General features: G+C 38.2%; 1 protein-coding gene across 1 annotated transcript in view; it reads right to left on the bottom strand.

Annotated features, from left to right (window-relative positions):
- Nucleotides 1-25,198, bottom strand: part of gpc3.L (glypican 3 L homeolog) — a 227,096-nt gene that overhangs the window by 57,361 nt on the left and 144,537 nt on the right. Inside the window, exon 6 of the mRNA XM_018230004.2 lies at nucleotides 17,846-17,966. Within this exon, the coding sequence (XP_018085493.1) occupies nucleotides 17,846-17,966 (121 nt within the window). The remainder of the gene's footprint in view (nucleotides 1-17,845; nucleotides 17,967-25,198) is intronic.

Raw genomic sequence — 25,198 nt, forward strand, 5'->3', positions numbered from 1 at the left:
GCAGGGGCTGCACATTATGTTGGCACTATATAAAGGAGTATAAATATAATAACAGCAAAGAAAGAAAATGCTGAAATAATAAAAAAGAAAAGTAGAATAACAAACAGAAACACAGGTAACAACCCAGAAGGGGTTGAGGGGGATGAAGCAACAAGCAGGGATAAAAAGCCAAAAGACAGCAGAGCAGCAGCACCACTTTTCCATATCAAACTTGCAAAGCCAGGTACTGGCCAAAGAGGTAATCCATGCTGATCCAGTGTTAAGGAGAGGTTTATGTAGACCTGAAAGATTTCAGGAAGGGACAAACTAATACAAAGCAGCTGGAGCTTGTTACAAACAACTAGTTCTTCAGGCAGAACAGAACAGGCCAAACAGCCTGGAAATCATGTAGTGAGAACCAAGAAAATACCATAAAGGCTACGTGTTCAAATACAAAAGTCCTAGCTCTATATCCAAGCAAGTCACAACAGGAAAATGGCACAACCCTGAGTGGCACTATCTTCTGAGTTTGAGCATTATCAGTGTGTCCAGATCTGGTGATTACTAAGGGAATATAAAATACAAACTTCCCAGTTTCTTTTTCTGCTTTGTTTTTATTTTCTGACTAAAGAAAAATTAATTAGCAGCAATTTTAAAACATTAGAATTTATTGTTTGAAATGTTCTATTCCCGAACCGAGATGGGTTTGTCAAAACTGACTTTATGTAATGTAACAGTGTTGCTCTTCCTGGGGGCCTCAAATGACAAGCTAAACTTTCCATATGCTAGAGCATGATAATTTATTTTAATTATTTTATATATTTATATTATTTGAATTCTTTATTTTACAAACAAATAATCAAGAACATGACTGTAAAGCAATAAGCTGTTTTTCCCAGCAACTCCTTTCTAAAAACAAGGTCATCCTTATGACTTTGAAGATTTTCATTCATCCAGGTCATGGTATATCTAGTATAGGTCAATCTAAAAACAACTGGACCATCTCTGAACAGAGGTGGGGGCCTTCGACACCACCTGTCTGCTACATACAATGCTGTTCTAACATCTGTACCCCGGAGGATTCAGAACACTTCACACATCCATTCATGCAACTCTCACAAGTAACACCTGTATCTAGGAGTTGCATGACACATGAGATAATCCTATCACAGTAACTACACAGAATCTACACCTCTGTGAATTTCTTCAGATCACCTCTTTGAAGTGTTACAATGTGCCATTGTAAATGGTTAGTGGAAGAGTTTATATGACGAAAACTTCCCACACCAGTCAGTTGAACTGAAGAAGCTGCTCGGATGAGTAGTGAAACGTCTTCATTGATTACTCAGCAAGTCCAGTTGTTTTAGATTGACCTATACTAGATAAGGTCACCCTTAGAAGAAATCATGCTTTAGTTGACTAATACTGCAACATTTACGTAACATTCACAAATCTGTTAGACAGCAAAAGGATGCATAAGGGATGCCACTGCATTATACATACTTCCGTAGAGGTGCTGATATCTTGTAAGTTTTTAGTAGTGATTATACTAAAGCAACTGAATTTGCTGAGTACTCTTGAAAATGTTTTACCATTCATCCGAGTAGCTTTCTCAGTTCAAGTAAGCGATTAGGAACTCTCTGACATTTTAAACCCTTCATAAAATCACCAAATCCAATCTGAATGGTTCCATTGAACTTATTCAGGTAGATGTTAGCTAAAATGTACTGAGGTGTATAGAATGCTCCTGTTGCAGTGGTTTCATACGTCTAATTGAGGCAGATGTCACAAGGTGACAAAAAGTGTCACAAACCTCCTCCTCCTCTAGTCATAGACTTCCACTTTCAAATCATCTGTCTTCTCAGTCCAAAATATGCACATTGCTGTCCTTAAAGCAGTGTTCCTTTCCTTTAGATATAGATATAGACTGAGTCTTGTCCTAAGAAGTTAGTCTTCATCCCTATGCATGCCTACCAACTGAAACAATGAGGAAACAGCTGAAACATGCTAACACTCTCAGCAGTAGGAGTTTGTTCTTTGATGGACCTATGTCTTAAAACCAACTACTTCAAGCATAAGGATAAATTTTATGTCATGACACATTCACCTATAATGCAGAAGATTTACATGGAAGAAGATGAAAAGAGAGCCTTGAAGACTTTCAAGAGAACAGTCGTTGGTCAAATATGTAAATGACAATTAGAGCGATACGGACACCAGAAATTAAACCTTTTTTGCATCTATCATAATATTGGCTTTGCATGCTACTCATAATTTTGCTATAAAGCATTGGCCTGGTGCTTTTCCATTACCTGACTCCCTGTGTTCATCTATGAGGGGGCTGACATATTTATGCAGCAGGAGTCCGTTAGCATCAGAAACTTTAACTGACAGGTTGAGATGACAAAACAGTCAGGTTTTTAGGAACATTACCTAACAATTACTTACAAAAACAGACCTCTCTGCAAAAAACGATCAATACGACCTATAGGTAACTTTTAATGTACATTTAGTGGAAAAGAAAGAGGTTAAAAAGGGCAGTTGTGAAAGACAACACCGTGGCATTTTTGGATAGTAAGATATATTCTGTGAAACTTGAATACTGAAGTACAGAGGAAACCCACTCATACTGATCAGGATTTGCAATTTACACCACACAATGGAATCTAAAATGTGGGTTATCAGAACCCTACGCCATCAGGCTAAAACCGTGACAAAAACCAAGAAACTGTGGCGATTACCTGGACACTAATAGTTACAAGTAACCACTCATTCACCACAAAGCAAGCCAGTTCAGGAAGTGATAACACGAAGAAAGTGGTAACATATAAATTAAAACGTAACTTTTACTGTCATTAGCCAATAAAAACACACTCATTAAAGTGCACACCCACTAACCAACCAATCCGTCAGCAGTGCTGGACAATGTCCTTTAAATAGACATACAATTAAAAATATTTAGCAAAAGGTGGATCAGTGGGGTCTCTAAGAGACATCGCTGATTGTTTTTAAATTTGACCCTTCCAAATACAGGGAGACCACAACCGCCCGCTCCCTCCCTTCCAAGCAGAATCCCCCGTGCTATACCTGCCTATCTACGTTGGGACTGCTTGGGAGCTAAGCACTCCACCGTCCACCTATGCCCGCCCACGAGATAATCCAATACAGTTGGGGTTTTCATACGATAATCCGATAAATTGAGTTTTTGCAGCGACAACTCGATAAAGTTGAGTTTTCGGAGTGTCAGTTGGACTATTCAAATTGACGCTCAATTTTGTTGCATCGTTTTTCTCTCCAACTTTTTTGAGAAAAATTATTGAGAAATTCATGGATGGGGGTTTGGTCGACTGTTTTAATAAAAAACTGAGATAAACTCCAGTTTTAGTAAATAACCCCCTTAAGGTCAGATTTATGAAAATTTTAGTAGATTAAAACTTACCCATGTGCTATTCATTCCTATGGGATTTATAGAATTGTATTTATCAGTGGGTGAACGCTTGATCACTAGGTCAGATTCGATTCAGTGAGAAAAAGTTCTCGGTTTATCACAGGAAAACTCATGGACGAGATTCAATTTGAGGAGAAAAAACTTTTCTCCTAATCCAGATCCAGTTTTTTCCCAAAGTCTTTAATAGAATTTTCACGTGATAAACCACAAGATAACTTTTTCTGAAATTAATTGCATCTCAAATTGAATCTCGTCCATGAGTTTTCACATGAAAATCCTTTTTCTCACTAAATTGAATCTGGCCCACTATTTGATGACTACAATTCTAAAAATGCCATAGGAATGAATAGAACAAGGGTGAGTTTTTATTTATTAAACTGTAAACTCACATTTTGATAAATCTGGCCCCAACAGTGCTTTTTTTTAGCATACGCAGTACTGTACAATCTTCCAATGTAAAAGTACATAAGGGAGAACAAGTATTATAATGAATACATTTACTTAGCTCGAGTGAAGGAATAGAATAAAAAAAACTTTGAATTTTTTTTTGGCTACTTCGACCATCGAATTGGCTACTTCGACCTTCGACTACGACTTTGACTTCAAATCGAACGATTCAAACTAAAAATCGTTCAACTATTCGACCATTCGATAGTCGAAGTACTGTCTCTTTAAAAAAAACTTCGGCCCCCTACTTCGCCACCTAAAACCTACCAAGGTGCCATGTTAGCCTATGGGGAAGGTCCCCATAGGCTTTCTAACAATTTTTAGGTCGAAGAAAAATCGTTCGATCGATGGATTAAAATCTTTCGAATCGAACGATTCGAAGGATTTAATCGTTCCATCAAACTATTTGCAGTTAATCCTTTGACTTCAATATTAGAAGTCGAAGGATTTACATTCGGCAGTCGAATATCGAGGGTTAATTAACCCTCGATATTCGACCCTATGTAAATCTACCCCTAAGTGTTATGTGGTAAGAGATACAGTAGGAAGGAGGCCCATACCCTGTAGATCTTACATACTAAATGGGTGGATAACCTACAGGCATGAATTAGAGGGTAAAAGTGCATTAAGTTTAAGCACTGGCCCTTAACTGCCATGAATAGAATAGACTAATGTTCCAGGGCTTCTAGTGACACAAGGTAGAAAGGTTTTATCCGAGAGATGGCAGTGGGTGTTGAAGGTGTAAAAAGTTGTGTGGTGTAAACAAATGGCCTGTAGATGTCACTGTGCTCAGACTTATACTGTGCATTCTTCCTGACAGTTTAAAAGTGAAAGTTACTGTTGTGTAATGGCTGCACGAGTCTGCTAATAAAGCACTGTTATACTCTACTCATCCTCGGCTACCCAAAACATAACAAATTGACAACAAGATGGATCTTCTACCTCTACAGCAGCCTGCACCTTTTTTTCCAAACCCTGGTGAGCCTACCATACCTTTTACTGCTTGGATTCGTAAGTTTGAAAATTACATTATTGCTGCTGACCAAGGGGAGATTTCTGCTGCTAGAAAGCGTGCTTTACTTATTCAATGCCTGGGAGCAGAGGGACAGCGTATATTCTGTACATTACCATTAGCTGATGAGACTTAGGAAACTGCTCTTACTGCTATAAAGAACTTTTTCATGCCAAGAGTAAATGTGGTTGCTGAAAGATATAAATTCCGCCAACGTGGACAACGTAATGGCGAATCCACAGAACAATTTGTAGCAGCTTTGAGAGAGCTGGTTGTTACCTGTGAGTTTGGGAATCTAACAGATGAAATGCTAAGAGACCAAATAGTGGAAAAAACAAACTCACCTCGCATTAGAGAGAGACGGTTCCTAGAGCAGGATTTAACCCTTGCAAAGGCCATTACAGCTGCTAGCCAAATTGAAACAGCAGTGGCAGAGGCTAAAACTCTCAGTCAGGGTACTGCTGGGAATGTACAGACTGTGAATTCAACACTGTGGCCTAATAATGCACAAGTCACAGGCAAAATACAGTGCTAAGGAAAGGGATTCACCTACAATGCAAAACCGTGCAGCAAATACAAATAGAAAATACTGCTTTCACTGTGGTTCAACACAACACACTGCAAATCATGTTACATGTCCTGCAAAAGCTAAACGGTGCCGCAAATGCATAAAAGTAGGACATTTTGCTAAGATCTGCTGTAGTTCTGCTAAAGATGTTCATGAAGTCACTACTACAAATGTCACAGTAAAGCTGGTACATTTATTCCAGACAAGTTTATATGCACTGTCAGTGTCAATACTGTGTCTGCTGACAAGGGACACTCCATTAATCTGATGCTTGATATATGTTCAGCTGTTTCTATACTACCAAAGGATATTTTCTTGGAATACTTTGCAAAAGATCCGCTTGTTGCACCAGCGCTGAAACTGGTCAGTTACTTAAAGTATCCAATCCCTGTGCTTGGTTGCTTGCCAGTGACTGTACAATTTGAATTAAATACTGCAAAATGTGACTTTTATATTGTGAATAAGGGTACTGCTATACTTGGAAGAGATCTCTTTGCTGAATTAAACCTACAATTAGTTGATGGTCTCATTACTACAGCACCAGTGCCTGCCACACAGCCAGTTTCTAAAATTTCACCACAAAGCAACACTTCACTGGGTTGTGCAAAGAACTTTGTACACAAATTTAAGTTGAGACCAGATGTAAAACCAGTACCATTCCCTGATTCAGCATGGGAAAAACTTGCTATTGATATTGTCAGCCCTTTTACAGATGCTCCTATAGACTGTAGATTTACTATAACCTTGATGGACTATTACAGTAAATTGCATTTGTTTCTCATATAACATCAGCTACAGTAATAACATTTCTGTCTACAGTCTTCAGCAGAGAAGGTAATCCAAAGGAGTTAATATCAGACAACAGACCACAGTTTGTCTCATATGAGTTTGAATCCTTTCTGAGAGAGAGGAATATTGTGCATAGGAAATCTTCAGTGTATTACCCACAAGCAAATGGAGAAATTGAGCAATTTAACAGAAGTCTGAAAGAAGCACCACAGACAGCAAATCTTACTGGGAAAGTATTTACAACAGAGTTCCTACATAACAACAGAGCAACGTGCCATGCAACAACCCAATCATCTCCAGCTGAATTATTACATGGCAGACAGATGCACACTAAGTTACATGTTGCAGACATCAAACTTTCACAAAATACTGTGCTTACAAAATCCTCTACTGCTGACATTGTGAAACGTCAACAAGCCAAATGCAAGGCTTATACTGACAGAAAACGTGGTGCCAGAGAAGTACACTTTCAGCCTGGATCTTTAGTCAGAATTAAGAAACCAGGAATACTGAAACAAGGACAATCTAAATTTACTACACCACTTGAAGTGAGATGCCAGCGAGGACCCTACACATATGAACTGTCTGATGGTCGCATATGGAATGCAAGTCGTCTTGCTCATGTTAGGAATGACTCTGGAGAAGCTCCATTTGATGAAGGACATTTTCCTACTCCTGATGCCAACTGCAATGGGCCTGAAGAAAGTGAATCTATAAGACGTACTGAGAGAATCAGAAAACTACCTGCATAGACCAAGGACTTTGTTATGTGAAGAATGTATAATATTGTTTTAAAATGCATACTGTTTAATTGTTGCTGTTTATTATAGTTGTCCAAATGCTTTCCTACTATAGGGGGAATATGTGGTGTTTATACAAATGGCCTGTAGATGTCACTGCGCTCAGACTTATACTGTGTATACTTCCTGACAGCTTGAAAGTGAAAGTTACTGTTGTGTAATGGCTGCATGAGTCTGCTATTAAAGCACTGTTATACTCATCTCATCCTCGGCTACCCAAAAGATAAGGCATGTACAGGGAGACAAGTGAAGAAATGTAGTGAGGATCATGGAATTGAAGGGGTTTGAATGTTAGCAGAAGGATTTTGTATGCAACTCTTTGCTTAACAGGCAGCTATGTTAGAGATATTACCTTGGTCTGAACAGGTTCCCTTTTAGGATGAAGACACACAAAGTTACTAGTTGTTACTTGTCATGGCTACAAAAACAGACTACGTGTGCTTTACCAGAAGGAATTCTCAGTATTGTCTATGGCAGGGTATTTTTTCGGCATTCTGTAGCCACAACAAGTAGATGATACTAGTTCTACTACTACTAAATAGTTGTCATGACTACAAAATAGTAGTGTCTTAGCAAAGCCAATTATCACTATTGTCTATTTTGTAGCCGTGACAAGTAGCTGCAACTAGTAGCTCTGTGTGTCTTCACATTTAGGAAAGAGCAGGAGGATCTTAACAGCAGAGATATTTAAGATTGATTGCAGGGGAAAGAAGTGGAAATCAGGAAGACCTGCTGGTAGGAGATTGCAGTAATTTAAATGGGATAGGATAAGGGCATGAATTAGAGTTTTAGTTGTTACTTGATATATAAACTCAGCTTGAGTATGATATACCAATTCAGATTCAAATTAGCACCCAGGCTGGTAAATGGTACACAAGATGCATTACCTATTATTAAGGTGGAATTCTGGGTAAAACATGGTGATTTGCATTCATATTTGTACACTGCAATTCCTTTTGTACATCTTATAGTTTAAGGGCCTTCACATAATGGTTAGGCACAGACAGTGTACATTGGAGCAGAAGGATAGAATGTTCCCATTGTGGCACACATCTGCACAACTAGCATATGAAGTTTGTTATTCACTATTCATCACTCAATAAAAAAAGGGGGGGTCCATTTTATTGCAGTTTATCATCTAAAATATTTGCTGTAAATTTCTTTGATTCTAGTCCAGAACAAAGCTGAATATCTAATGACACTGTAAACCTGAAATATGTTCCCGATTGTTGTGCGATTCATGTGGACTTAAACTGTTCCCGGCTACAAGCATTTACTTTGCAGGACTTGCCCTGGATTACAGAAAAAATGAACTGAATTGTTCTGGAATGTTTTTATTAAATATTTTACTTTGCGTGCATTTGAAATTAAAAAACATATTTTCAGCAGGATACAAAATATTAGTGGAAAGAACAAATATCTCAAAATTTTTTAATATACCAGTTACATGCACCTCCAAGCAATACTAATTCATAGCACAACTGGTTGTTTAGTTAAATTCATTTCAAGTCACGTTTGCATAAACAAAATATATAATTGTGAGCTAATGACAATAATGATATGTTTTTTTTGTTTATTACATATGGGCAGCTCCATAACACTTGGGGGGGCAGGGGGAGTGACTACACCATGGGGCAGATTCACTTAGTGCCGAATTTGCGCTAGCGTCTGCTTTGCTCACATCGTAACACTTCGCCAGGCGTGAATTCTCCCAAAAAACGCTAATTCACTAAAATCCGAAGTTGCGTCCAGGGCACAGAACGCTGGCGAAGTTGCACTAGCGTTACTGCACCAAGCAAAGCGAAGTTGCGTAGGCGTTGGCCAATTTGCATACAGCGGGAAGTTTCAATGGACGTATGTTGCAGCAAATACATTACACTACACAAGCCCAGGGAACTTTACTAAAAGAAAATAAAGTTGTTATAATGCCCTACAAATGAGCCCAGTGTATAGTTTATGTGCCATATGTAAGGAAATGTAGGTGGAAGCCAGTACCCTAAAATAAATGTATGCTCTTTTGCAGCCTATCACCCTGAAAAACTGAAGTCGCCAGCGTTTTTTGGGACTTTTGGGACTTTTTTTCAACTTATTTGAGGAAGTCCTATCTACTCTATTATACTTCACCTGGTCTGCGGTGGTGAAGGCAAGTCTGGCACAAGATCTAATGTTCAGTAAAATCCGCATCTTAGTGAATATGCGTAGTTACATCCATTTGCCAGAGCGCAACTTCACCAGGCGTAAGGGAGCGAATTACCGCTAGAGTCAATCTCCTTCACGAGCGAAGTTACGCCTGCGTTTGTTAGTAAATCAGCGAAGTAACAAAATGACGTCATGCTGGTGAATTTTCGCTAACGTTAGTCACTTGCCCTTTAGTATATCTGCCCTCATAGCTGGCCTCCTCCATTTAATGTAATTAAATAAGAGGCTTTTTGCAGAGAGCCCAGAATACTCAGCATAATTTTAAACAATTTATGATAAGCAAAGATACAATTGTAACTATTTAAGATAAGAAGGTCTCTTGGGGAAACTGTGACTTGCAGCTAGGGTTGCCACCTGGCCGGTATTTTACCGGCATGGCCGGTAAAATTGATGCTTGATGCCAATGTTATTAATAGGAAAAAATGTCAAGAATATAGGAAGGCCGGTAATTTTTTTCAGAAAATGAGGCAACCCTACTTGCAGCTTAAAGGGCAATTCACCTTCATTAGCAAAACTAATAAAACCTGCCCCTAAACCCCCCAGTAATGTGTTCACATTTTCCATAACCTGCCAAATTTTGTAAAATGGATATGGTATTTACTAGGGATGTCGCGGACTGTTCGCCCGCGAACTAGTTCGCGCGAACATCGGGTGTTCGCGTCCGCCGAATGTTCGCGAACGTCGCGCGACGTTCGCCAATTTGGGTTCGCCTTAGCTGGCGCTTATTTTTGACCTCTCACCCCAGACCAGCAGATACATGGCAGCCAATCAGAAAGCTCTCCCTCCTGGACCACCCCCACACCCCTGGACCACTCCCCTTCCATATATAAACTGAAGCCCTGCAGCGTTTTTTCATTCTGCCTGTGTGTGCTTGGAAGAGCTAGTGTAGGGAGAGAGCTGTTAGTGATTTGAGGGACAGTTGATAGTAACTTTGCTGGCTAGTAATCTACTTGATACTGCTCTGTATTGTAGGGACAGAACTCTGCAGGGATTTGAGGGACATTTTAGGTTAGGTAGCTTTGCTGGCTAGTAATCTACCTTCTACTGCAGTGCTCTGTATGTAGCTGCTGTGGGCACTGCTGCTGATCTCTCATCTGCTGACTGCTGCCTGTAACCCAATAGTCCTTGTAAGGACTGCTTTTATTTTCTTTTTTGTTTTTTTACTTTGCTACTATAAGAGCCCAGTGCTATTAGTTTAGCTGTGTTGGGGAGTGGGACTGGTGTGCTGCTCCTAGTAGTTCAGCACCAACCAGAGTAATTTTTTTTTTAATATATATATATATTTTTTTATTTTACTTATCTCACTGTTCTTTAATGTGTCCAGTGCTGTTTGCTGTTCTTCATAGTAGTGCACCAATAGTAGTGCACTTGCAGGCATTATTTGCCCAGTGTGTTCTTCAAACAACTGCCACCTAGCTGTGTGAGCTTGTTCACATTCTGTCTAAATATCAATAATAATACCGTCTCCAGAAACACCACCTGAGTGACGTTTTTCAAGCAGCAATAATATATTCCGTATCCACTACTGTATACGTTGCCTTTGCAGGCATTGTTTGCCCAGTCTTTAACCAAGTGCCACCTAGCTGTGTGAGCTTTTTCACATTCCGTGTCCAGAAACATCACCTGAGTGACGTAGTGTGATTTCTGCCCTTTACAGCACAAAACGCAGCGCTGTGTCAACAATGTATTTTTCAGAAACATTTTTGCCCTTGATCCCCCTCTGGCATGCCACTGTCCAGGTCGTTGCACCCTTTAAACAACTTTAAAATCATTTTTCTGGCCAGAAATGTCTTTTCTAGCTTTTAAAATTCGCCTTCCCATTGAAGTCTATGGGGTTCGCGACGTTCGCGAACCGTTCGCATTTTTGTCCGGAAGTTCGCGAACATTTTTTCCGACGTTCGCTACATCCCTAGTATTTACGGGGTGTGCATCTACCGACAAGCATTCCGAGCTAATCAGTAAATCGGTGAGCACCTTCATCTGCACCTACAGACAAGTGTTTCCTGCTCTTACACTGCTCTAATACAGTGAGACCTCTGATGGCTAAAGGTCAAAACAAATTGCTACCGGCTCCATGCTTAACTTATCCTGCTAGACTGATATTCTCACTCTTCCTTCCTTATGTGGAGCTAAGGCATAAGCAAGAATGTTGCAGCAGTTAGTACTGATTGCCTACCTTGCTATGCTGGGGTCCTGAGTTTGGTCCTGCCAGGGCACTGTCTGCAAGGAGTTATGTTTTCCTTATGTCTGTGTGGATTTCCTCTTGGTACCCCAGTTTGAAAAGCATACTGAGAGGGGTAACCCTAATAAAATGATCCCTTATATTTTCTGCGACGACTTCAAACCTGATTGGTTGAACTCTGGATGCATCTTAGCCTAGGGCTGTCACCTTTGTTGACTGCAAAAGCCTGATGTCAGGGGATGGGTTTAGTAAGGGAAGGGAACAGGCCAGTGACATTAGTGGGTGGACCAATGAGTCAGTCGTGTTGGGGGCACGGCCATGACATCACACACTGGGGTGAAATGTGCCCAATTTTACAACCTGTGTAAACCATGTCAAAGGTTTTGAATAGGACAACCCCATTCGAAAACCAGGCTGTCCAGTTATAAACTAGACAGGTGGCCTGGCCACACCATTCGGCCCTGGCAATGTTCCTGCTCTGCCCATACCATGCCCCCAATCGCACCAACTGTGTCCCTGACAGATTTTTGGTGTCCTTTTTTAATGCTCTTTAGTGGTAAGTAAAATTCAGGTGCACATACCAACCAACTGGGCTGTTACTGTAGGTGCCTAGGTGGGTGAAAAAAAAAATCAATGTTGGCATATCTGGTTGTGTGGATGTGAGAACAGGAACCTTAGATAGTATAGTCCACTGGGGCAGTGAATGATTTGAATAACCTCACAAAAAAGTGCTGAAGCTGATGTTTATGCTATATAAATAAAGGATAATGATACAATTGTGAATTCACCGCTCAAGAAAATCATCTCCAAAATATATTTAGTCTCTGAGAATATGATAAAATGTGCATTAGCGCAGAGAGATGTTTCAGTGATTCATAACATGACAAGAAACAGGCAGTTAATATTCTGGATAGCAGTCTTATCTGTACTTATTTTCAAACCAGAGATTCCTAACAAATACTTAATGATTAATTGCTAATAAATTACCCAGCATTTTCGGCCTAGAAAATCCTTTTTAGCAGCTTACAAAAAAAATGCAAGTTGTTTTTTCACCTGCTTTCAAAAGAAATTCCAGGCTAGCATCCACAAATCCTTCCTAACCCCCATTAGAAACTTTGAGAAAGGCTAGTTTTAACAAATTGATTTTAAGGTAATGGCACCACCTAGAGAAAGGATGGAGAACTTTTTTTTTGCCCAGATGTTGTTGATCTGCATATTTATTATGCCCACTTACTACCAATGCTTTTTCTGCAACAACTGGAGAGCCAAAAGCTGAATATTCCTGACTTTAAAAAAAAAACTGGTCACCTTTACCTAACAGAGACTCATTTGCATGCAGAACTGCTTGAAGCTGAACCTGTATTGTCTATCATCAGGGCTGCCCAACTTCAAGTCCATAGGCACACAAGACATTTTTATCATTTTATCATTACATTTTATTTTATCAGGAATGTTTGCATGCGCTTCAGCCTTGCTTGTAGTGATGCTTCAAACTGGTGAGGCCAGGGTCATCATGACTATGGCACGCAGGTAAGGCCAGGTTGTAATAAGGCTGAGAAACACTGATCTAGATCATTAAAAATGTTGGCAACACCCTTCAGAAATTCTACATGGTTTGCCTCTTAATTTCTACTGAGATGCTCTTTAGATACCTCTAGTTGGGAACATGGCACAAATTGCAGTTCTTAAAAGTCCAAATCCATACATTATTCCCAGAGTTCTAAATACAAAACTTTCTTGGGTGTTCATTAATGTATTGTTTTAATACCTGAACAGCATCTTGTGAGGTTGGAGCAGCATTTCAAAACAGCTCTGCTGAACACTAATGTTTAATGAGCCAAGCAGGCCTTACAGACAGTGTGTAAATTCCAAAAACGTCTGGTGTGTAACCAATTTCCTGTGGTGGTAGCAGGGCCGGTAGCAGGGCCGCTCCTGCCATGAGGCAAGATGAGAGCCTTGCCTCAGGCGGCAGCAAGCACCCAGTTACAAGGGGCGGCAAAAAGCCGCCTCTTGTAACTGTATGAGCCGAATTTCCGGGTTTTAGCCCAGAAATTTGGCTCCACTAGATCAAAAAGCGCAATTGCGATCAATGCACTAGCGATGCTGCCCCCTTTTGACCAGCCTCGACACTGATTTTTAAGCACGGAGCGGGAGAGGGAGGGCGGCATGTGGGCTGCTGCCTCAGACGGCAGCAGCCCCAGAATCGGTGCTGGGTGGTAGCTATTGATTTAGATAATAATTACTATTCATAATGATACAATTGGGCACACTTATTATAGGTCGAATTCTTCTCAAAAAATCCAAAAAAAATCAAACTTTTTTGAGATTTATTATGCAACAAAGCTGACAAATCTGAATCTGAAAATACTCCAGCTAAAATCTGTCATGTAGAAGTCAATGGCAGATGTCCCTTTTACAATTGGAAGATGTTTCTTGTCTTCATAAAGTTCGAGGGTTTTGGGTATTTTGATGCTGATTTTTGTGCGACAATTTAAAAAAGTCATGGTTTTCGAGCAACAAGATGCACAATTCGAATTGTCGTATGATTCTGTTGCGATTTTTCCCCGCACATGCTTTTTTAATTTGGATTCTTTAGTAAATTTAGGCCTTTTGTGGTTGGGAGTTTGGTCTAATTTCTTTTTAATAACAATGAGTTTTAATAAACACCCCCCTTGGTGTTCTCCTGTTGTAAACTGTGTTTATGTACCATCCAAACCCATAATTGAATGGATTACTGCAAGAGAAGCTAAACAGACTACAGAGAAGATAACTGTGTGGGGGTTATTATCTGAGAATTTGAGCCATGCACAGACCACCTGAACTTTAAAACCCAGTGGCAAGGTCAAACATGACAATTCCCAGGTGCAAGGATAGCACCATGGAAGCAGATATACACATATTACATTCCTGCACTTTGATAACTTTACTGCTATTTCATTCAATTCCATGGATGTCATGTTCTTTATCAACTAGCCAGTAGAGAAAAAAAAAGGTCTGTAATTGTTCATTCCAAGCGGATTCCAGATATATGAGAAAAGTATGTTAACAAGGTCCGTTGAATGACCCTTAGCACACCAGAGATTTATGTAGGTTAAGCTTTAAATACTTGATCTAGATGTTACAGTGTAATGCACTTTGGATCGCGAAGGAGAATTGCCAGAGACAAAATAGCGCTTTCACTTATCTATGGCCCCAAAAGGAAATGATCAGAACTATGGGATCACGTTAACAGCATGTGGTTTTAATGCTCTAATTGCCTCAGTTATTTATGACTACTTCACAGGAAGGAAGTGTTTGTAGTTTTACTTTCAAAGTAATTGTTTTCTGAGACCACAGATATACATGAGGGGGCTCTTAGCTTTATTAGGTTGGAGTCATTAGTTTACATTGGCAAAGAGTTGGGCTGATAAGTCTAATTATCCACCTTGGTTTTAACAAACTCACCACAGAATCATTTCATTTTCATCAATACATTTTTCATTATGAGCACTGAATATAAAAATATATTTCTCATCAACTCTGCCTTTTTCTTCCTATAAAACCTTGATCCTTTTTGGTTTTAACCTTTATTTTATGAAGCAGTACTGTATTTGTTTCCATTTGTTTTTACAGCTATTACGACTTCAGCTACAAGGGACTTCATATAGTTTCAGCATGAACAAGGCTATACATACCTTGGCTTGGCTCAGTAATGCAAAAGGAAAAGAATTTTCCCTTTTTTGGCATGTACTCATCCATTATTCTTCATGTTATTAAAAAACAGCATTACCTTGAGCATGTTTATAAAAATTTCATGAATTTGCATTACACGAATGCATAAGGAAAATAGACAGTATATGAAAATAGGTCATACATAACAGCTTTAAATTACTGTTTTAATACATATACAGGGGCAAATCACCAAGCTCGAGTGAAGGATTCGAAGTAAAAAAACTTCGAATTTCAAAGTGTTTTTTGGGCTACTTCGACCATCGAATGGGCTATTTCGACTACGACTTCGACTTCGAATCGAAGGATTCAAACTAAAAATCTTTCGACTATTCGACCATTCAAAAGTCGAAGTACTGTCTCTTTAAGAAAAAACTTCAACCCCCTAGTTCGCCATCTAAAACTACCGAACCCAATGTTAGCTTATGGGGAAGGTCCCCATAGGCTTGCCTAGGTTTTTTTGGTCGAAGGATAATCCTTCGATCTTTGGATCAAACTAATTGCACTAAAATCCTTCAACTTCGATATTCGAAGTCGAAGGATTTTAATTCCCAGTCGAATATCGAGGGTTAATTAACCCTCGATATTCGACCCTTGGACCCTTGACCCTAGGAGCACAAGAGCAAAGGCACCCCTTAGTGCTCATTCTAAGAGCCTTAGGACAGGCTGTGAGGCTGTGCATCCTGCCAATCCTACTTTGTACCTCTGAATGATATGCAAAGTAGAGATAGGTAAGGGGCAAGAGGGGAGGATGTCTATCTGCCTCCCCCACACGCTCCTCACTAATACAGCGCTGTCTAATGTAGTCAGTGCGATATACATAGCAAAAAGATAGGGCTATCCGGGCACTCAGAAGGATCCACTGGGCCAAAAGTGTAAGTTAAAAAGCGTCATTATTGATCATAAATAAAAGTATAAATGCATCTCCTTAGGACCTACGCGTTTTGTACCTACATGGTACTTAGCCATGGCCTAAAATCCCACCCACAGGAAATTAACCTTTATACAGAAAACAACCAATCAGAAATAGCTAAAGTACAAAACGCTTAGGGCCTATGGAGATGCATTTATACTTTTAATTATGATCAATAATGATGCTTTTTAACTTACACTTTTTAAATTTTTGGCCCTGTGGATCCTTCTGAGTGCCAGATAGTCCTATATTTTTGCTCTTTTTGCTGCTCCCTGGAGCTGGGGGTCTAGGGCTGGAGCACCTGAACCACACGGTCAACTTGGTGAGATATTTATCTTTTCATTCTGGAGCACCACTCATTTTTTTGCAATAATGGCAGCCTGCCTCCTGTAATGCATTTTGTTTTGTTGCTATAATTTTATTGCAACTTTAGAAATTTTATTTGAATATCCAGTTTTGCATTGCTGTGGATTTATTGTGCCTGTAAAACATTTACTGACCAGCAAGCCTGGGAACCGGGATTTAGACCACCATTCTCACTGTGCGATAATTTTTTTTTTATTGCTTTGATTGGTTTTATTGTTAGTGATTTCCTTGCATTCTGCTTTATTCTTAACTAGTTTTTTTTCAGCCCGTAGAAACTGTGTATGCAATATTTTCATTAAGGAGGTATTTTTATACCACATAATTCAGTATTCCTGGGTATCAAATTGTTTATTTATATACATCTATAATTTTTTATTTTTGTTAGTATGGATGTGGGATATAAGATGCAGTAAACTTTACGATTTGAGACGAATTTCAGATATTTTATAAAAATCACTAGCATTAGCTTATATTTTCAGTGTTGCTTGGAATATAATCTTTTCAGAACGTATACTTTCCAAAAAATATATGGTTTGTTCAAGTTGGTTCATAGATAGGTTAATAATTGAAATTTTTTGAGATATCAAGTTTGAGTTTTTTCAGTTAGAAAAAAAACACTAAGGGGCACATTTACTATTGGTCGAATATTAAGGGTTAATAAACCCTCAATATTCGACCATCTAAGTAAAATCCTTCGACTTTGAATATCGAAGTCGAAGGATTTACCGCATTTCGTTAACGAATCGGTCGATCGAACGATTCGAAGGATTTTAATTCATCGATCGAATGATTTTCCTTCAATCAGAAATTACTTAGAAAGCCAATGGGGACCTTCCCCATAGGCTAACATTGGTGCTCGGTAGGTTTTAGGTGGAGAAGTAGGTGGTCAAAGTTTTTTTTAAAGAGACAGTAATTCAAATATCGAATGGTCGAATAGTCAAACGATTTTTAGTTCGAATCGTTCGATTGGACATCAAAGTCATAGTCGAAGGTCGAAGTAGAAAAAAGTCGAAGTAGCCAAAAAAAAAACTTCGAAATTCGAAGTATTTTTCATTCTAATCCTTCACTCGAGCTAAGTAAATGTGCCCCTCAATATTACAAAAGTAGCTGGCATTTTAACACAACTGGAGTACAAAACTTGTAAGGGTTGATGGATACTTTTAAGCATTTAATTACAAACATTATGGGGCAGATGTATCAAAGTGTGAGATTAGAGCTCACCACAGACAAACTCACCCACTTTCTATTCATTCCTATCGGATTTTTAGAAGTGTATTTATCAAATGTGAACTCTAACTTTCATCCGTTGATAAAAACATTTGTAAAAATTTTACAGGATTGAATAGAACATGGGTGAGTTTTTCTGTGGTGAGCTCTGAATTGAGAAGAATTGAATTTTACTTATATTTGCATATCCATGGTTCTGTTACCCACCTGATTAATATGGTTTAATTTATCGATGATCTGATTAATAACAGGTTCTGACCCTCTGATTTTTCCCTCCTGGTGGCTTGAATGGATCTTTAAACCATTCTTCACTGTGTGAGGACTGAACCTAGAATACAAAAAAATAAAACATCATATATGTTATCATATATGTAACATTATGGGGCCCATTAATTAAACCTTGATTTTTTTCTGATCAAGGTTTTTAGGGGTAAAACTCATTTTAATGGGGAATAAACTAATTTTTTTAGAGATGTATCATACCCCAAAGCTGATAAAAATCCGAATCTGAAAATACGTATGCCATCTCAAACCTGTCGAGGTCATATAGAAGTCAATGGCAGATGTCCCTGAAGTTTCTTGACATTGTGATCGCAGTGAAAAAACTAGTTTTTGGATAATGCATATGATACAAGTTGACACTCTTTTTTTTTTGCTCCGATTGTTTCAAAAAATATTATTGATGAGTTCAATTTGTGGAAGGGAGTTAGGTCGACTTTGTTTTAAAAAAAAAATTAGAGTTTTACAAAATCAGCCTCCTATAAACCTCAACCAGAAAAAATTGAGGTTTAATAAATGGGCCCCTATATGTCTCATCATATTTGATGCTTAGTTAGTTGAATCTCTCTGAAGTTTGGACACAAATTAGCATCTGAACCCACAGTTATAGAGACTCTTCATCAAACATTACATGTAAGTAGCACCAAACAAATTAAACAAAACAACACAATTCGTTGACTTTTAAAATAACAATAACCAGTATTGCTGTGCATTTCGGACCAAGACTTTTAAAAATTTGATTATTATAGATAGATAGATAGATAGATAGATAGATAGATAGATAGATAGATAGATGATAGATAGAGAGATAGAGAGATAGAGAGATAGAGAGATAGAGAGATAGATAGATAGATAGATAGATAGATAGATAGATAGATAGATAGATAGATAGATAGATAGATAATAGATAGATAGATAGATAGATAGATAGATAGATAGATAGATAGATAGATAATAGATAGATAGATAGATAGATAGATAGATAGATAGATAGATAGATAGATAGATAGATAGATAGATGATAGATAGATAGATGATAGATATATCTGCAAGAATAAATGTGCAGTATCTCAGTGGTTATAGGACTATGGCACAAGGAAGCATGGGTCAGCTCAAAGTCAATTCAATGTGCGTCAGGTGTTGCAAACACAGACTATAACTTATACGAACAGTGCCAGACATGTCTAAGGAACTGGGCAGCATGAAACAGAGTGTAGAGTGAGAAACAAGGATGCTACTTAGTGGCCACTACAAGAGCCATATATAGGAGCATACAGGGGTTAGTGACTAAACATTTGAAAATACCCAGAAAGAATCTGGGAATGGTAAAGAGTGAAACTGACTTCAAGGGACAATGCCCTAATATGGAGCCTACTAACCAGTGAAATATAAGGATGGCGATGGAATGTTACATTCAGAATCCTTCAGTCCCTAGAAAAATTCCAGATTGCGGCTGTGGCATTAAGAATCTGAAGAGAAGTTCCTGCTTGGTTCCATGCTTACAAAATAGTTCATATTTTAGTACATTTTATTTTTGCTACGAAACCCGTTATCCAGAAAGCTCTGAATTACGGAAAGGCTATCTCCCATAAACTCCATTTATCCATTTTTCTGTAATAATAAAACAGTACCTTGTACTTGATCCAAACTAAGATATAATTAATCCTTATTGAGCCTATTGGGTTTATTTAAGGTTTACATTATTTTCTAGTAGATTTAAGGTATGACGATCCAAATATCGGAAAACCCCAGGTTCAAACATTCTGGATTACAGGTTGCATACTTGTATTTAGCATCAGTTTTGTGTTATGTACTCCTCCTTGTGACTGACTAAAAATATTTTGATAGGGTCTGGCAAGTTTTAATAAGCTGCTAGCAATTTGCAGAGATGAATACATTTTCACACCACTCTCGCCTAATGCATGCTGTATCCTGATTTTGCTAAATTACACCAAGCATTAAGGGTTGCCACCTTTTTTGTAAAATATCCCTCTTTTTATATATTCTTTTTTTTCTTGGAATCAAGCATCATTTTTACCACCAGGCCAGTAAAATACCAATGAGCACTGGCTTATTGTGTACTTTGCTAAATAGTGTTAGCACTTTAATTAATAAGTGGCACCTGGCTACAGTAATGTGTGAAGTAATAATATATTGCGACTTGTTACACTGTTGTAAATAAACTCCCTAAGAGTGCAACAATGCAGGTTTCCCTTTCAGGAATCCTTGCCTGGCCCAAGGTGTGGATTCACTATACCGACACCGCCATCTAATGGACAGATATAGCCATGATCTATGTCCTTACTGATGGTTAAAAAAACATGACAAAGCTAACTCTGCAAGTGGACAGAGTGAGCTGTAGACGAAATATTGTAACAACTCTAGTACCAGCCATCTGAGAAGCCCTGAGAGGGAGATGATGATCCTAAAGTCCAACTTTAGCAGCAGAAAAGTGCTTTTAACTTGGTTAAAAATGGTAAAAAATAAAAATTAAAGAAGAACTTTAGTAGTTTGTTATGAATTTTAGCAATGTAGTAATTCATTTTTTATTTTGTTTCTGGTATAAACAAGGAAAACGGAGTAATACAAAAACCAGTTGCTTGTTGTACACTCTTTGGCATGTCAGTTCTTATGTCCATTCAATCTCAAAGTCAGAAATCTTTTCAAGCTCTTAGTAGTAAATTGTGGTCACTATTTAAGGAACCACTTGCTGTGTTTTGTGCTATTGACCAAAAAATTCATAGACAATGAACAATGTCATGTTAAACACAATAGCTTAACAATTTTGCATGAAAAATGTGCCTTTACTTGCCTTTATACCCTTTCAAGCAGATATTACTGTATGCCTTGTACCTGTGGTTTAGGAGATTCACTTTAGTAAAACACAAAGTCAAACAAAGCAACATGATGTTATTATTATTATTAACATGTATTTAAAGAGCGCCAAAAACTTGGCAGTGCTGTAGTGTTAGACTTATTGTTGCATGTTTTGTGAAGTGGATAACATTAGACCTGGGTCTGAAACATGTACAGGTATAGGATCCATGAAGCCCATTATCCAAAAAGTCAAATTACAGAAGGCCATCTCCCATAGACTATATTTTAATTAAATAATACACATTTTTTAAACATGATTTCCTATTTCTCTATATTAATAATACATTGCCTTGTACTTGATCTCAACTAAGATATACTTTATCCTTACTGAAGGCAAAACAATCCTATGGGTTTTATTTAATGTTTAAATGAATTTTAGCAGACTTAAGGTACGGTGAACCAAATTACAGAAAGATCCCTTATCCACAAAACGCCAAGTCATAAACCTTCTAGATAGCGGGTCCCTGTACTTGTACTAGGAGCCACTGCACTATTACACTTGGCAGTCCATCTAGCACTGTGTTGCTCTGTCTGAAGTAACTTTTTGTGTTTTTATTCCCATTAAGCGACTTGATCTATACTCATTGCTTTGTCTTTATTGGTGGGCTGAGTCTGGGGAAAATGGAGGGTAATCGTTAAAATTGGGAAATTCCAAATCAGGCTAAAGATACTCTGCAGCAACAAAAACACGTCTGCTATGCCATTATTATATGAAAGCAAGATGTCTGTTTTCCAGTACAAGGAAAGATTTCAGCCTTGTGCCTTTGCCCTTGTACAGTGGTGCATTCCAGATCAAAGCTTTTTATCTGTCAGCTCACAAGAGGCTTTAAAAATCCTATGACCTGCCTGAGAACTTCAATTATATGACATCACATTTTATGAGGGTTACACCCAACAGCATTTGAGCCTGAAATATCTATATATCTTTTTTATGTTGTCCCACCTCATTAAAAATCTAAAGAATAAACAAACTGCAGCACACCAGATTGCTTCAGGCAACATGGCTTTTACTGCTTCGACGTGCACTGTGCAGGCCGGCACTCGTGTAAGTTATGACAGCAGCAATATGGTAACTGCTTCCATGAATATGAATATCTATTCCTGCTGCCCAGGGGAGCTCAAAGGGCTCTAGTTCTACAGTTTATTTTATAAAAGGTACAAAGAGAAAGAGATCCCAGAAAATCAAAAAACATAAATGCTTAGGGGTTTGGTGAAGCATATAGGCTAAGTCTTATGTTATACTGGTGACTTCAAAGAGGATTAAACATTAAGAAAAAGTCTCCCAAAAATTTCCAGAAAGACTTCCAAAATAGAACAAAGTTTCTCGAGTAATTCATTACTGTGTATGAGTTTTTAGCAGTTTCCATTTATCAGCCTCTGAGAAATTACAATCAAGACACTTCAGCTTTATAGGCAGAAAGTAGTTGGCTGCTTGTGAGTCAGTTCCCTCAGCAAATCAGTGGCTCAAATATCTGAAGATGCATTTCTGTAATTCAACTGCCCTTTACCAAGCTAAAAGACGGAGCATCTCAAACTGCTAAAAAATTATCTTTGTGACTTTAATCTATTAAATGTGCAACAGATATCCCCTTGAATCTGACTTAAAACAGGAGCAGAGAGGACCATATTCAGGGTAACATAAGCCATTCAATAAAGATATATGCTAGGTATTGTGTTAAGGTTGACCAGATGTTCTATTCTATTATGTTGTGAACTGAAAAGGCAAGGGAGAAGGCAATCATTCAAATGTAGTACAATGTATACTGCTTTATTGCAGTTAGATTTATGAAATCTAGAAACTGCGGAATATGTTGGCACTTCCTGGACCTGGGGTTTTCTGGATAACGGATCTTTAGATCTTCATACCTTACAGTAAGTCTACTAGAAAATCATGTAAACATTAAATAAACCCAATAGGCTGGTGTTGCTTCCAATAAGGATTAATTATATCTTAGTTTGGATCAAGTACAAGGAACTGTTTTATTTTTACAGAGAAAAAGGACATAATTTTTCAAAATTTGGATTATTTGGACAAAATGGAGTCTATGGGAACTCTCTGTAATTCAGAGCATTCTGGATAATGGGATTCCAGATAACGGATCCCATACCTGTACTAAAAGCACAGCTATAGACATGAAGGAATATGCACTTCAGAGGGCTCTATTGTATACATTATTGTGTTGTATACAGTGTTGTGTTGTATCCAGTGCAAGGAATAAGCACCACTGAACACAAACCACTCTAGATACCAGCACATTAATACCTGCTCAGGGCCAGGTGGTAAGGGTTCTATTGCCAGCTATTGTGGGATATGTGGTGCAATTTTTGTAGCATAACACTTTTCAGTGATTTAGTGTTTTTCTTTGGTGCTGGGGCATATAATGCTCTGCTGTGGACACTGAAGGATGCATGGGAAATGTAGGATAAGTTATGTTATACAGTATATATGTGTGATGTACTGTAGTTGGCATGCTCATTTGTAATGCAATTTGTGAGTTTTATTGGCTCTTTAATGGAAGGTAGTTTAAAGGAAGTTTAAAGTTACCTCCCGTTGAATGGATTGGCCTATGCAAGATTTTTATATGCATAGTTATAGAATATATATATGGCATGTTATTCCTTTAAAAGCCTGCTGTGATTTGTTATGAGCACATAAGAGCAACAACAGAGATATATTTCTTCATTAAGCCTTTATTCTAATATACCAATCAATCCCTTTGTTATTGGATGTTTCTGCTCCCATTTATTAAGTTATACTAGCTATTGTTAGTTACAGTGCAAAAGTTGTGATACCAGCACTGAGAGCAGAGATCACAGGAAAATTTGTATTCACATGTATATTCAGCACTTGCTCAGACCTGTACACAAACATTTCATTAAAACGAACAAGAACCCTTATTTACAGCCATACAGTCAGCACGGTATTAAAAGCAAAGCTGATGTTCTTAAGCACTGTATCATGCTGTGATATATGTAAACTAGAAACTGTGCATTTTATAATAAAATATCTCATTTATCCTCATCAAAGACAGTCAATTTGCCTACACTGCTGAACTGTCCTCCTAGTAGCACTCCTTCAATGTACTAAGAAGTCAAATAAAAGTAAAAAACACCAAAAAAACCTCCAGTCAGGCCTGTTAGACTTAATAATGAACTGGTCACAAAAGGACAAATCATTTGGATACAGGCCACTCATATATATATATATATATATATATATATATACAAATTGCAACTGTGTACTGTTTTAGATGATCCAAAATGGTTTATTAATACCACAATCAAAGGCTATGATCAAAGTTTAAAATGGTATGATAAATAGTACTATAGGGCTTACTTAGTAGAGGCCCTTGGTTAAACATGGTAGGGTTTCAATACTAAACCAACATAAAGCAGAACTGCTGCCAAAAAAAACAGCACATAAATGCTCAATTAAAAAATCATTTGGCTTTAAGAACGGTTTTGTGCTGGCAATTGTATTCCATCAGACAGCTGCAAGGTCAGTGTTTCGGAATCTCTGAAATAATAGAATTGTACCAGTCTGCAATTCAGTAATGTATTCCACATCTTAAAAGAAAAGCTTTTTTCATTTTGATAAGCAAACATTTCAATCACTGTGTCTAAATACTTGTCCCGACGCATCAGGCATGCAAATTGAGATATTCCACAAACGCCCTTGACCTTATTGCTCACATGTGCAGCTTGCTTTGATGTGGTGATGGATAGCAAATATCTGCCATGTGTTGGCTAGCATGTTTTTTCCTCGCCCACATATGCCAAGATTACAAGATGGCTTTGGAGTGCGCCACATTAACAGTTCACAGGCTTTACCCTCTGAAGGTTGCCGAATTCCTAGGTAGGTTTTCATAGAAGAAAATGTAACCTACGCAAAGACTGCATAAATGAACCTTATGTGCTATCATTGTAATGTGTGCAAAGAACAAGAGGCAGATTGAAAGGCCACACAATTGGGTTACAGCAGGGATCCTCATCAGCCTGTGGCTCACAAACTGTTTTTGAACCAGAGTATCTTCTTTCTTTCTGAAAAATTTTAGGTATAAGATCCCAAAACAGCTTGCTACCATTGTGCAGCCAAATTGTCTTTGGTGAACAGGTCACCCCTAATTTTATGCCCCTATGAAGGTTAGGAAGATTAGGAGTATGATGGTTTTTAGGTTCCATCCCAGATGACACAGATAGACATGTGAAGCCAGTGGTTGTAAGGTGAGTTGAAGGTGGAATCCAGGGGGGTTCAAACTTATGTTTTCATTTAGTACCATGCCACACGGCACAGAATGGGGACTCCTTGGTATTATATATAGCTTTTGTTAAACAGTCCATTTAAATAAAGGTAATCATTTTTTGAAGTACTTTGTAGCAAGATTCTTCAATTTAATTATGTGT

The sequence above is a fragment of the Xenopus laevis genome, chromosome 8L (assembly GCF_017654675.1).
Source record: "Xenopus laevis strain J_2021 chromosome 8L, Xenopus_laevis_v10.1, whole genome shotgun sequence".
NCBI classification, from domain to species: Eukaryota; Metazoa; Chordata; class Amphibia; order Anura; family Pipidae; genus Xenopus; species Xenopus laevis.